Consider the following 11,740-nt stretch of genomic DNA (forward strand, 5'->3'; position numbering starts at 1 on the left):
CAGATGGTTGGGTGTGTGACTAGTTGTAACAGGTGACTAGTTGATAAGCCAGATGATTGGGTGTGTGACTAGTTGTAACAGGTGACTAGTTGTAACAGCTGACTAGTTGTAACAGGTGTGACTAGTTGTAACAGGTGTGACTAGTTGTAACAGCTGACTAGTTGTAACAGGTGTGACTAGTTGTAACAGGTGACTAGTTGATAAGCCAGATGGTTGGGTGTGTGACTAGTTGTAACAGGTGACTAGTTGATAAGCCAGATGATTGGGTGTGTGACTAGTTGTAACAGGTGACTAGTTGTAACAGGTGACTAGTTGTAACAGCTGACTAGTTGTAACAGGTGTGACTCGTTGTAACAGGTGACTAGTTGTAACAGGTGACTAGTTGTAACAGGTGACTAGTTGTAACAGCTGACTAGTTGTAACAGGTGTGACTCGTTGTAACAGGTGACTAGTTGTAACAGGTGACTAGTTGTAACAGGTGACTAGTTGTAACAGCTGACTAGTTGTAACAGGTGTGACTAGTTGTAACAGGTGTGACTAGTTGTAACAGGTGTGACTAGTTGTAACAGGTGTGACTAGTTGTAACAGCTGACTAGTTGTAACAGGTGTGACTAGTTGTAACAGGTGTGACTCGTTGTAACAGGTGACTAGTTGTAACAGGTGACTAGTTGTAACAGGTGTGACTCGTTGTAACAGGTGACTAGTTGTAACAGGTGTGACTAGTTGTAACAGGTGTGACTAGTTGTAACAGGTGTGACTAGTTGTAACAGGTGTGACTAGTTGTAACAGCTGACTAGTTGTAACAGGTGTGACTAGTTGTAACAGGTGTGACTCGTTGTAACAGGTAACTCGTTGTAACAGGTGTGACTAGTTGTAACAGGTGACTAGTTGTAACAGGTGTGACTAGTTGTAACAGCTGACTAGTTGTAACAGGTGTGACTAGTTGTAACAGGTGTGACTCGTTGTAACAGGTGACTAGTTGTAACAGGTGACTAGTTGTAACAGGTGACTAGTTGTAACAGGTGTGACTCGTTGTAACAGGTGACTAGTTGTAACAGGTGTGACTAGTTGTAACAGCTGACTAGTTGTAACAGGTGTGACTAGTTGTAACAGGTGACTAGTTGATAAGCCAGATGGTTGGGTGTGTGACTAGTTGTAACAGGTGACTAGTTGATAAGCCAGGGGGTTGGGTGTGTGCTGGACATTTGTCTGAGAAGGCCACTTGACTTTATTTGAGTGGGCGCCCGCCCGTATCTGTGTGTGTTACTGCAACACAGGACCATGTTATTGTTGCAAACATGATTTATAAAGGGGCATTCCTGGCATCAGTCCAACAGAGTGATTCATAATGTACTGAAAGAAAACATCATATAGTCTACAACATGTGGTATAGAAAATGTACAATGTCATTGAACTGTAATAGACTCAAGAACTATTACTACGATATTTCAGGATTGTATTACGAGAGCGAGTCCCACCATTGCCTACGAGACCGTTTCAACAGTGTTTTTCAATTCACCTTGGGTCCTTGTGTGTGGGGACTGAACTAAATGCGTGTCCCTGGTAGTCTACAGAGGGCTAGGCTACGGCGCAGACTCAAGACAACACATTCCTTCGACGCTTCGCTTTCTCAGTTGACGCGACGGCGACGGTTTCTGACTTGAAGCAAGGATACATTAGCAGCATTGGCCTAGATAATATGTTCTTCGCATGACAGCGACCCGACACGGACCAACTATTTGCAACGCTGCAAAGTGCGCATTTGCTGTCACATTCTGACGGATCGTAACGTCAGGACGGTGCATTACAAACCACCCGGGGTTGGTGTGCGTCCCAAAAAAAACAAGAGGACGACATGTACAGGCCTAATCTTTAAACGTCTCGGGTATATCCGTTACCGAGATTAATTTGACACTGGATTAAGGTTTCGGTTCTGGCAGTTTGCCGCGCTCCGTTCTAAAGCACCGAAAGAAGGAAGGGCTTTCTGTCTTTACTACTATGTTAGGTTACCGTCGCTTCCTGGTTTCTTGACGGATAAATAAACAACTATTTACAACCAATTACGGTATAAAAACGGGTGTTAAAACTGTGAGATGATGTGTAACATGTACAGCATGACCGCGAATGGGAGCGCGTCGTGAGGTCCACCGTTCGATTGTTTTTAATCTGCACATCTGTCTCTGTCCTTCTCCCGATATATTTACTGACTGAGTAGCCTGAATATTACAACAACAAAACATCTATCCTGATTTGGACATCGGACGCCGATGACTCTATAGGCTATTCCACCGGGATCTAACCGACGCAGCCAACCGTCACCACGCATGGGTCCGCCGGGGGCTCGGATCCCACGGGGCTGGAGGACCCAGGCCCGCTGCCAGGAGGATGGCGACCCGGAGAGGGAGAAGCGATGGGTGGAACTGTTCGACGAACTGGACTTGAACAGTGATGGAGTCATCGATATCCACGAGCTCCGTGTGGGTTTGGCGAAACGTGGGCTCTCCCGCCGCGCGGTGGACCGGGTAAGCAGCCAACGAGCCCGGGCAGCAACTCGGCTGTCATTCGGTATACCTTGATGATGATCACGAATTACGTTTTTTTTTTACATGAAACGTTTGGCTATAGCCTAAACTCATACGGTGGGGTTCCCCCTAGCCAACACCAGCCACTAATTGCATGTTATGTGTGTGTGTGTGTGTGTGTGTGTGTGCGTGCGTGCGCGCGTGTGTGTGTGTGTGTGATGTCACTGATGAGGATTCCCCCCTGTACCTGCATCACCCATACTTTTTTTTCACCTCTTCCATATCCTACCCTACTCTGTTCTGTTCTACTCTATTAGACTCCTCTACAGGTCAGACAGTAGTCTGCTGTGGGGAGATTGGATATGTATTTGACTGTATTAGGCTCAGACAAGAGCAGGGCGGTTGAACTCCACAGTATAGGCCTGGGGTGGGCAACTCCACAGTATAGGCCAGGGGTGGGCAACTCCACAGTATAGGCCTGGGGTGGGCAACTCCACAGTATAGGCCTGGGGTGGGCAACTCCACAGTATAGGCCTGGGGTGGGCAACTCTACAGTATAGGCCTTGGGTGGGCAACTCCACAGTATAGGCCTTGGGTGGGCAACTCCACAGTATAGGCCTGGGGTGGGCAACTCCACAGTATAGGCCTGGGGTGGGCAACTCCACAGTATAGGCCTGGGGTGGGCAACTCCACGGTATAGGCCTGGGGTGGGCAACTCCAGTCCTCTGGGCTGAGTGGTGTCACACCTTTCCACCATCCCCAGTAAACACAGCTGGTTAAACTTATTACAATTTCCACTGAAGATCATGATCTGTACCCCTGCATACTGACTCCTACCGTTATTGTCATGTTACTTTGTATTATTATTTACATTAGTTTATTTGGTTAATATTCTCTTAAACTCTTCTGGAACTGCACTGTTGGTTAAGAGCTTGTAAATACAGATTTCACGGTAAGGTCTACACTTGTTGTATTCTGCGCATGTGACGAATAAAGTTTGATTTGATGATGAAATGATTATTGGAGTCAGGTGTGTCAGCTGGGGGCAAACATTTGACACCCATCAGGGCCCCGGGGACTGCAGTTGCCCATCCCTGGTATAGGCTATACGAAGGTAGCCTGAGTGCCAGTCAGTTTGTGCTATCATGCCAAACATGTCTTGACAATGACAGCACTGGAGCTTTGCAAAAGCACTAACACATCTGGGACCACCAGGCTATATGAAGATAGATAGGTAACCTCCTGAGAACACCAGGCTATATGAAGATAGATAGGTAACCTCCTGAGACCACCAGGCTATATGAAGATAGATAGGTAACCTCCTGAGAACACCAGGCTATATGAAGATAGATAGGTAACCTCCTGAGACCACCAGGCTATATGAAGATAGATAGGTAACCTTCTGAGAGCACCAGGCTATATGAAGATAGATAGGTAACCTCCTGAGACCACCAGGCTATATGAAGATAGATAGGTAACCTCCTGAGACCACCAGGCTATATGAAGATAGATAGGTAACCTCCTGAGACCACCAGGCTATATGAAGATAGATAGGTAACCTCCTGAGACCACCAGGCTATATGAAGATAGATAGGTAACCTCCTGAGACCACCAGGCTATATGAAGATAGATAGGTAACCTCCTGAGAGCACCAGGCTATATGAAGATAGATAGGTAACCTCCTGAGACCACCAGGCTATATGAAGATAGATAGGTAACCTCCTGAGACAACCAGGCTATATGAAGATAGATAGGTAACCTCCTGAGACCACCAGGCTATATGAAGATAGATAGGTAACCTCCTGAGACCACCAGGCTATATGAAGATAGATAGGTAACCTCCTGAGACCACCAGGCTATATGAAGATAGATAGGTAACCTCCTGAGATCACCAGGCTATTTGAAGATAGATAGGTAACCTCCTGAGACCACCAGGCTATATGAAGATAGATAGGTAACCTCCTGAGACTACTAGGCTATATGAAGATAGGTAACCTCCTGAGCTGAATCATCTCACTGAACAGATCAATGACTGATCAATGATCACCATTATTGATGAATTGGAATGTGAAGCAACTACATCTGACCTCTGCCTGAACTCTGACTGCGATGGGATATAGGTCTATAGACAAAGATGGTGGATAAATTAAGATAGTTCACTCAGGCGGTTAACCATTGAAAATAAAATGGTCTGTTTAACACCTCGTCAAAATCTGTCTTCTTTGTTGTTGTTGCATTGGATGCAATCCACTGCATCTGCCAGTGTCTCACCTCCACATCTGCCAGTGTCTCACCTCCACATCTGGCAGTGTCTCACCTCCACATCTGGCAGTGTCTCACCTCCACATCTGGCAGTGTCTCACCTCCACATCTGGCAGTGTCTCACCTCCACATCTGGCAGTGTCTCACCTCCACATCTGGCACTGTCTCACCTCCACATCTGGCAGTGTCTCACCTCCACATCTGGCAGTGTCTCACCTCCACATCTGGCAGTGTCTCACCTCCACATCTGGCAGTGTCTCACCTCCACATCTGGCACTGTCTCACCTCCACATCTGGCAGTGTCTCACCTCCACATCTACCAGTGTCTCACCTCCACATCTGCCAGTGTCTCACCTCCACATCTGGCAGTGTCTCACCTCCACATCTGGCAGTGTCTCACCTCCACATCTGGCACTGTCTCACCTCCACATCTGGCAGTGTCTCACCTCCACATCTGGCAGTGTCTCACCTCCACATCTGGCAGTGTCTCACCTCCACATCTGGCAGTGTCTCACCTCCACATCTGGCAGTGTCTCACCTCCACATCTACCAGTGTCTCACCTCCACATCTGGCAGTGTCTCACCTCCACATCTGGCAGTGTCTCACCTCCACATCTGGCAGTGTCTCACCTCCACATCTACCAGTGTCTCACCTCCACATCTGGCAGTGTCTCACCTCCACATCTACCAGTGTCTCACCTCCACATCTGGCAGTGTCTCACCTCCACATCTACCAGTGTCTCACCTCCACATCTGGCAGTGTCTCACCTCCACATCTACCAGTGTCTCACCTCCACATCTGGCAGTGTCTCACCTCCACATCTGGCAGTGTCTCACCTCCACATCTGGCAGTGTCTCACCTCCACATCTGGCAGTGTCTCACCTCCACATCTGGCAGTGTCTCACCTCCACATCTGGCAGTGTCTCACCTCCACATCTGGCAGTGTCTCACCTCCACATCTACCAGTGTCTCACCTCCACATCTGGCAGTGTCTCACCTCCACATCTGCCAGTGTCTCACCTCCACATCTGCCAGTGTCTCACCTCCACATCTGGCAGTGTCTCACCTCCACATCTACCAGTGTCTCACCTCCACATCTGGCAGTGTCTCACCTCCACATCTGGCAGTGTCTCACCTCCACATCTGCCAGTGTCTCACCTCCACATCTACCAGTGTCTCACCTCCACATCTACCAGTGTCTCACCTCCACATCTGGCAGTGTCTCACCTCCACATCTACCAGTGTCTCACCTCCACATCTGGCAGTGTCTCACCTCCACATCTACCAGTGTCTCACCTCCACATCTACCAGTGTCTCACCTCCACATCTACCAGTGTCTCACCTCCACATCTGGCAGTGTCTCACCTCTACATCTACCAGTGTCTCACCTCCACATCTGGCAGTGTCTCACCTCCACATCTGGCAGTGTCTCACCTCCACATCTACCAGTGTCTCACCTCCACATCTACCAGTGTCTCACCTCCACATCTACCAGCGTCTCACCTCCACATCTGGCAGTGTCTCACCTCCACATCTACCAGTGTCTCACCTCCACATCTGGCAGTGTCTCACCTCCACATCTGCCAGTGTCTCACCTCCACATCTACCAGTGTCTCACCTCCACATCTACCAGTGTCTCACCTCCACATCTGGCAGTGTCTCACCTCAACATCTGGCAGTGTCTCACCTCCACATCTACCAGTCTCTCACCTCCACATCTACCAGTGTCTCACCTCCACATCTGGCAGTGTCTCACCTCCACATCTACCAGTGTCTCACCTCCACATCTACCAGTGTCTCACCTCCACATCTACCAGTGTCTCACCTCCACATCTACCAGTGTCTCACCTCCACATCTGGCAGTGTCTCACCTCCACATCTACCAGTGTCTCACCTCCACATCTGGCAGTGTCTCACCTCCACATCTACCAGTGTCTCACCTCCACATCTGGCAGTGTCTCACCTCCACATCTACCAGTGTCTCACCTCCACATCTGGCAGTGTCTCACCTCAACATCTGGCAGTGTCTCACCTCCACATCTACCAGTGTCTCACCTCCACATCTACCAGTGTCTCACCTCCACATCTACCAGTGTCTCACCTCCACATCTACCAGTGTCTCACCTCCACATCTACCAGTGTCTCACCTCCACATCTGCCAGTGTCTCACCTCCACATCTGGCAGTGTCTCACCTCCACATCTACCAGTGTCTCACCTCCACATCTGGCAGTGTCTCACCTCCACATCTACCAGTGTCTCACCTCCACATCTGGCAGTGTCTCACCTCCACATCTACCAGTGTCTCACCTCCACATCTACCAGTGTCTCACCTCCACATCTACCAGTGTCTCACCTCCACATCTGGCAGTGTCTCACCTCCACATCTACCAGTGTCTCACCTCCACATCTGGCAGTGTCTCACCTCCACATCTGGCAGTGTCTCACCTCCACATCTACCAGTGTCTCACCTCCACATCTACCAGTGTCTCACCTCCACATCTACCAGTGTCTCACCTCCACATCTGGCAGTGTCTCACCTCCACATCTACCAGTGTCTCACCTCCACATCTGGCAGTGTCTCACCTCCACATCTGCCAGTGTCTCACCTCCACATCTACCAGTGTCTCACCTCCACATCTACCAGTGTCTCACCTCCACATCTGGCAGTGTCTCACCTCAACATCTGGCAGTGTCTCACCTCCACATCTACCAGTCTCTCACCTCCACATCTACCAGTGTCTCACCTCCACATCTGGCAGTGTCTCACCTCCACATCTACCAGTGTCTCACCTCCACATCTACCAGTGTCTCACCTCCACATCTACCAGTGTCTCACCTCCACATCTACCAGTGTCTCACCTCCACATCTGGCAGTGTCTCACCTCCACATCTACCAGTGTCTCACCTCCACATCTACCAGTGTCTCACCTCCACATCTACCAGTGTCTCACCTCCACATCTACCAGTGTCTCACCTCCACATCTACCAGCGTCTCACCTCCACATCTGGCAGTGTCTCACCTCCACATCTACCAGTGTCTCACCTCCACATCTGGCAGTGTCTCACCTCCACATCTGCCAGTGTCTCACCTCCACATCTACCAGTGTCTCACCTCCACATCTACCAGTGTCTCACCTCCACATCTGGCAGTGTCTCACCTCAACATCTGGCAGTGTCTCACCTCCACATCTACCAGTCTCTCACCTCCACATCTACCAGTGTCTCACCTCCACATCTGGCAGTGTCTCACCTCCACATCTACCAGTGTCTCACCTCCACATCTACCAGTGTCTCACCTCCACATCTACCAGTGTCTCACCTCCACATCTACCAGTGTCTCACCTCCACATCTGGCAGTGTCTCACCTCCACATCTACCAGTGTCTCACCTCCACATCTGGCAGTGTCTCACCTCCACATCTACCAGTGTCTCACCTCCACATCTGGCAGTGTCTCACCTCCACATCTACCAGTGTCTCACCTCCACATCTGGCAGTGTCTCACCTCAACATCTGGCAGTGTCTCACCTCCACATCTACCAGTGTCTCACCTCCACATCTACCAGTGTCTCACCTCCACATCTACCAGTGTCTCACCTCCACATCTACCAGTGTCTCACCTCCACATCTACCAGTGTCTCACCTCCACATCTGCCAGTGTCTCACCTCCACATCTGGCAGTGTCTCACCTCCACATCTACCAGTGTCTCACCTCCACATCTGGCAGTGTCTCACCTCCACATCTACCAGTGTCTCACCTCCACATCTGGCAGTGTCTCACCTCCACATCTACCAGTGTCTCACCTCCACATCTACCAGTGTCTCACCTCCACATCTACCAGTGTCTCACCTCCACATCTGGCAGTGTCTCACCTCCACATCTACCAGTGTCTCACCTCCACATCTGGCAGTGTCTCACCTCCACATCTGGCAGTGTCTCACCTCCACATCTACCAGTGTCTCACCTCCACATCTACCAGTGTCTCACCTCCACATCTACCAGTGTCTCACCTCCACATCTGGCAGTGTCTCACCTCCACATCTACCAGTGTCTCACCTCCACATCTGGCAGTGTCTCACCTCCACATCTGCCAGTGTCTCACCTCCACATCTACCAGTGTCTCACCTCCACATCTACCAGTGTCTCACCTCCACATCTGGCAGTGTCTCACCTCAACATCTGGCAGTGTCTCACCTCCACATCTACCAGTCTCTCACCTCCACATCTACCAGTGTCTCACCTCCACATCTGGCAGTGTCTCACCTCCACATCTACCAGTGTCTCACCTCCACATCTACCAGTGTCTCACCTCCACATCTACCAGTGTCTCACCTCCACATCTACCAGTGTCTCACCTCCACATCTGGCAGTGTCTCACCTCCACATCTACCAGTGTCTCACCTCCACATCTACCAGTGTCTCACCTCCACATCTACCAGTGTCTCACCTCCACATCTGGCAGTGTCTCACCTCCACATCTACCAGTGTCTCACCTCCACATCTGGCAGTGTCTCACCTCAACATCTGGCAGTGTCTCACCTCCACATCTACCAGTGTCTCACCTCCACATCTACCAGTGTCTCACCTCCACATCTACCAGTGTCTCACCTCCACATCTACCAGTGTCTCACCTCCACATCTACCAGTGTCTCACCTCCACATCTACCAGTGTCTCACCTCCACATCTACCAGTGTCTCACCTCCACATCTGGCAGTGTCTCACCTCCACATCTGCCAGTGTCTCACCTCCACATCTACCAGTGTCTCACCTCCACATCTACCAGTGTCTCACCTCCACATCTGGCAGTGTCTCACCTCCACATCTACCAGTGTCTCACCTCCACATCTACCAGTGTCTCACCTCCACATCTGGCAGTGTCTCACCTCCACATCTGGCAGTGTCTCACCTCCACATCTACCAGTGTCTCACCTCCACATCTGGCAGTGTCTCACCTCCACATCTGGCAGTGTCTCACCTCCACATCTGACAGTGTCTCACCTCCACATCTGGCAGTGTCTCACCTCCACATCTACCAGTGTCTCACCTCCACATCTGGCAGTGTCTCACCTCCACATCTACCAGTGTCTCACCTCCACATCTACCAGTGTCTCACCTCCACATCTGGCAGTGTCTCACCTCCAAATCTGGCAGTGTCTCACCTCCACATCTGCCAGTGTCTCACCTCCACATCTGGCAGTGTCTCACCTCCACATCTGGCAGTGTCTCACCTCCACATCTACCAGTGTCTCACCTCCACATCTGGCAGTGTCTCACCTCCACATCTGGCAGTGTCTCACCTCCACATCTGGCAGTGTCTCACCTCCACATCTGCCAGTGTCTCACCTCCACATCTGGCACTGTCTCACCTCCACATCTGGCAGTGTCTCACCTCCACATCTGGCAGTGTCTCACCTCCACATCTGGCAGTGTCTCACCTCCACATCTGGCAGTGTCTCACCTCCACATCTGCCAGTGTCTCACCTCCACATCTACCAGTGTCTCACCTCCACATCTGGCAGTGTCTCACCTCCACATCTACCAGTGTCTCACCTCCACATCTGGCAGTGTCTCACCTCCACATCTGGCAGTGTCTCACCTCCACATCTACCAGTGTCTCACCTCCACATCTGGCAGTGTCTCACCTCCACATCTGTCAGTGTCTCACCTCCACATCTGGCAGTGTCTCACCTCCACATCTACCAGTGTCTCACCTCCACATCTGGCAGTGTTTCACCTCCACATCTGGCAGTGTCTCACCTCCACATCTGCCAGTGTCTCATCTCCACATCTACCAGTGTCTCACCTCCACATCTGGCAGTGTCTCACCTCCACATCTGGCAGTGTCTCACCTCCACATCTACCAGTGTCTCACCTCCACATCTACCAGTGTCTCACCTCCACATCTGCGGTGAAAGGTGGCAGAGGTTGAGCGGTGTTTGTCAGAATATGAGAATATATCCCCAAAATTGGTCTTGTCACAGAATTGTCTGTATCGTCTGACTGGTTTGGCCGTATATCTCTCAGATATACTCAGAGATACTTCATAAGTAAACTTCCTTTTTTTTGGGGGGGGGGGGGGACTATCTGTTGTTCCATGTAGTGAATCTGTTATTCAATGCGTTGGTATGTTTAATCAAAAAATAATTAGATATTATTTTCATACGACAAGGGGTTTTAAAATTCTAAATCAAGTAGCAAATTATCCTTGGTATGACCTTAGTTTAGTAGATGCAGAAACTCCACTATAGCTAATATATTTGTATATAGGCTATTATAGGTAAGAGAGGTGCATGAACTCAAGCAGTATACAATCCTGAGGTGCCGGTCCTCAGCTCCGGTAAACTCCTGCCCAAGTCAAACACTGCTCACAGTAAAGACTGTGTCCCAAATAGAACCGTATTCCTTTTACATAGGTAATATAGGGCTCCATTTGGGACAAAGAGGGTATAGGCCTGGCCTACTACTGTACTGCATATGTTGTCTTAGGTCTCTCTTTATGTAGTGGTGTCTTTCTTTATGTAGTGGTGTCTCTCTTTATGTAGTGGTGTCTCTCTTTATGTAGTGGTGTCTCTCTTTATGTAGTGGTGTCTCTCTTTATGTAGTGGTGTCTCTCTTTATGTAGTGGTGTCTCTCTTTGTGTAGTGGTGTCTCTCTTTGTGTAGTGGTGTCTCTCTTTGTGTAGTGGTGTCTCTCTTTATGTAGTGGTGTCTCTCTTTGTGTAGTGGTGTCTCTCTTTGTGTAGTGGTGTCTCTCTTTATGTAGTGGTGTCTCTCTTTATGTAGTGGTGTCTCTCTTTATGTAGTGGTCTCTCTTTATGTAGTGTTGTGGTCTTTCTTTATGTAGTGTTGTGGTGTCTCTTTATGTAGTGTTGTGGTGTCTATTTATGTAGTGTTGTGGTGTCTCTCTTTATGTGGTGTTGTGGTGTCTATTTATGTAGTGTTGTGGTGTCTATTT

The 11,740-nt window shown here is 49.7% G+C and overlaps 1 protein-coding gene across 1 annotated transcript in view; it reads left to right on the top strand.

Moving 5' to 3' along the window:
* Window positions 1-1,319: 1,319 nt before the first annotated feature.
* The window catches only part of LOC110518939 (mitochondrial adenyl nucleotide antiporter SLC25A23), a 26,344-nt gene continuing 15,923 nt past the window's right edge, over window positions 1,320-11,740 (top strand). The window contains 1 exon segment of the mRNA XM_090195243.1: window positions 1,320-2,522. Within this exon segment, the coding sequence (XP_090051369.1) occupies window positions 2,325-2,522 (198 nt within the window). The 5' untranslated portion in view covers window positions 1,320-2,324.

The sequence above is a fragment of the Oncorhynchus mykiss genome, chromosome 13 (genome assembly GCF_057628025.1).
Source record: "Oncorhynchus mykiss isolate SJ-2025 chromosome 13, ASM5762802v1, whole genome shotgun sequence".
Classification (NCBI taxonomy): Eukaryota; Metazoa; Chordata; class Actinopteri; order Salmoniformes; family Salmonidae; genus Oncorhynchus; species Oncorhynchus mykiss.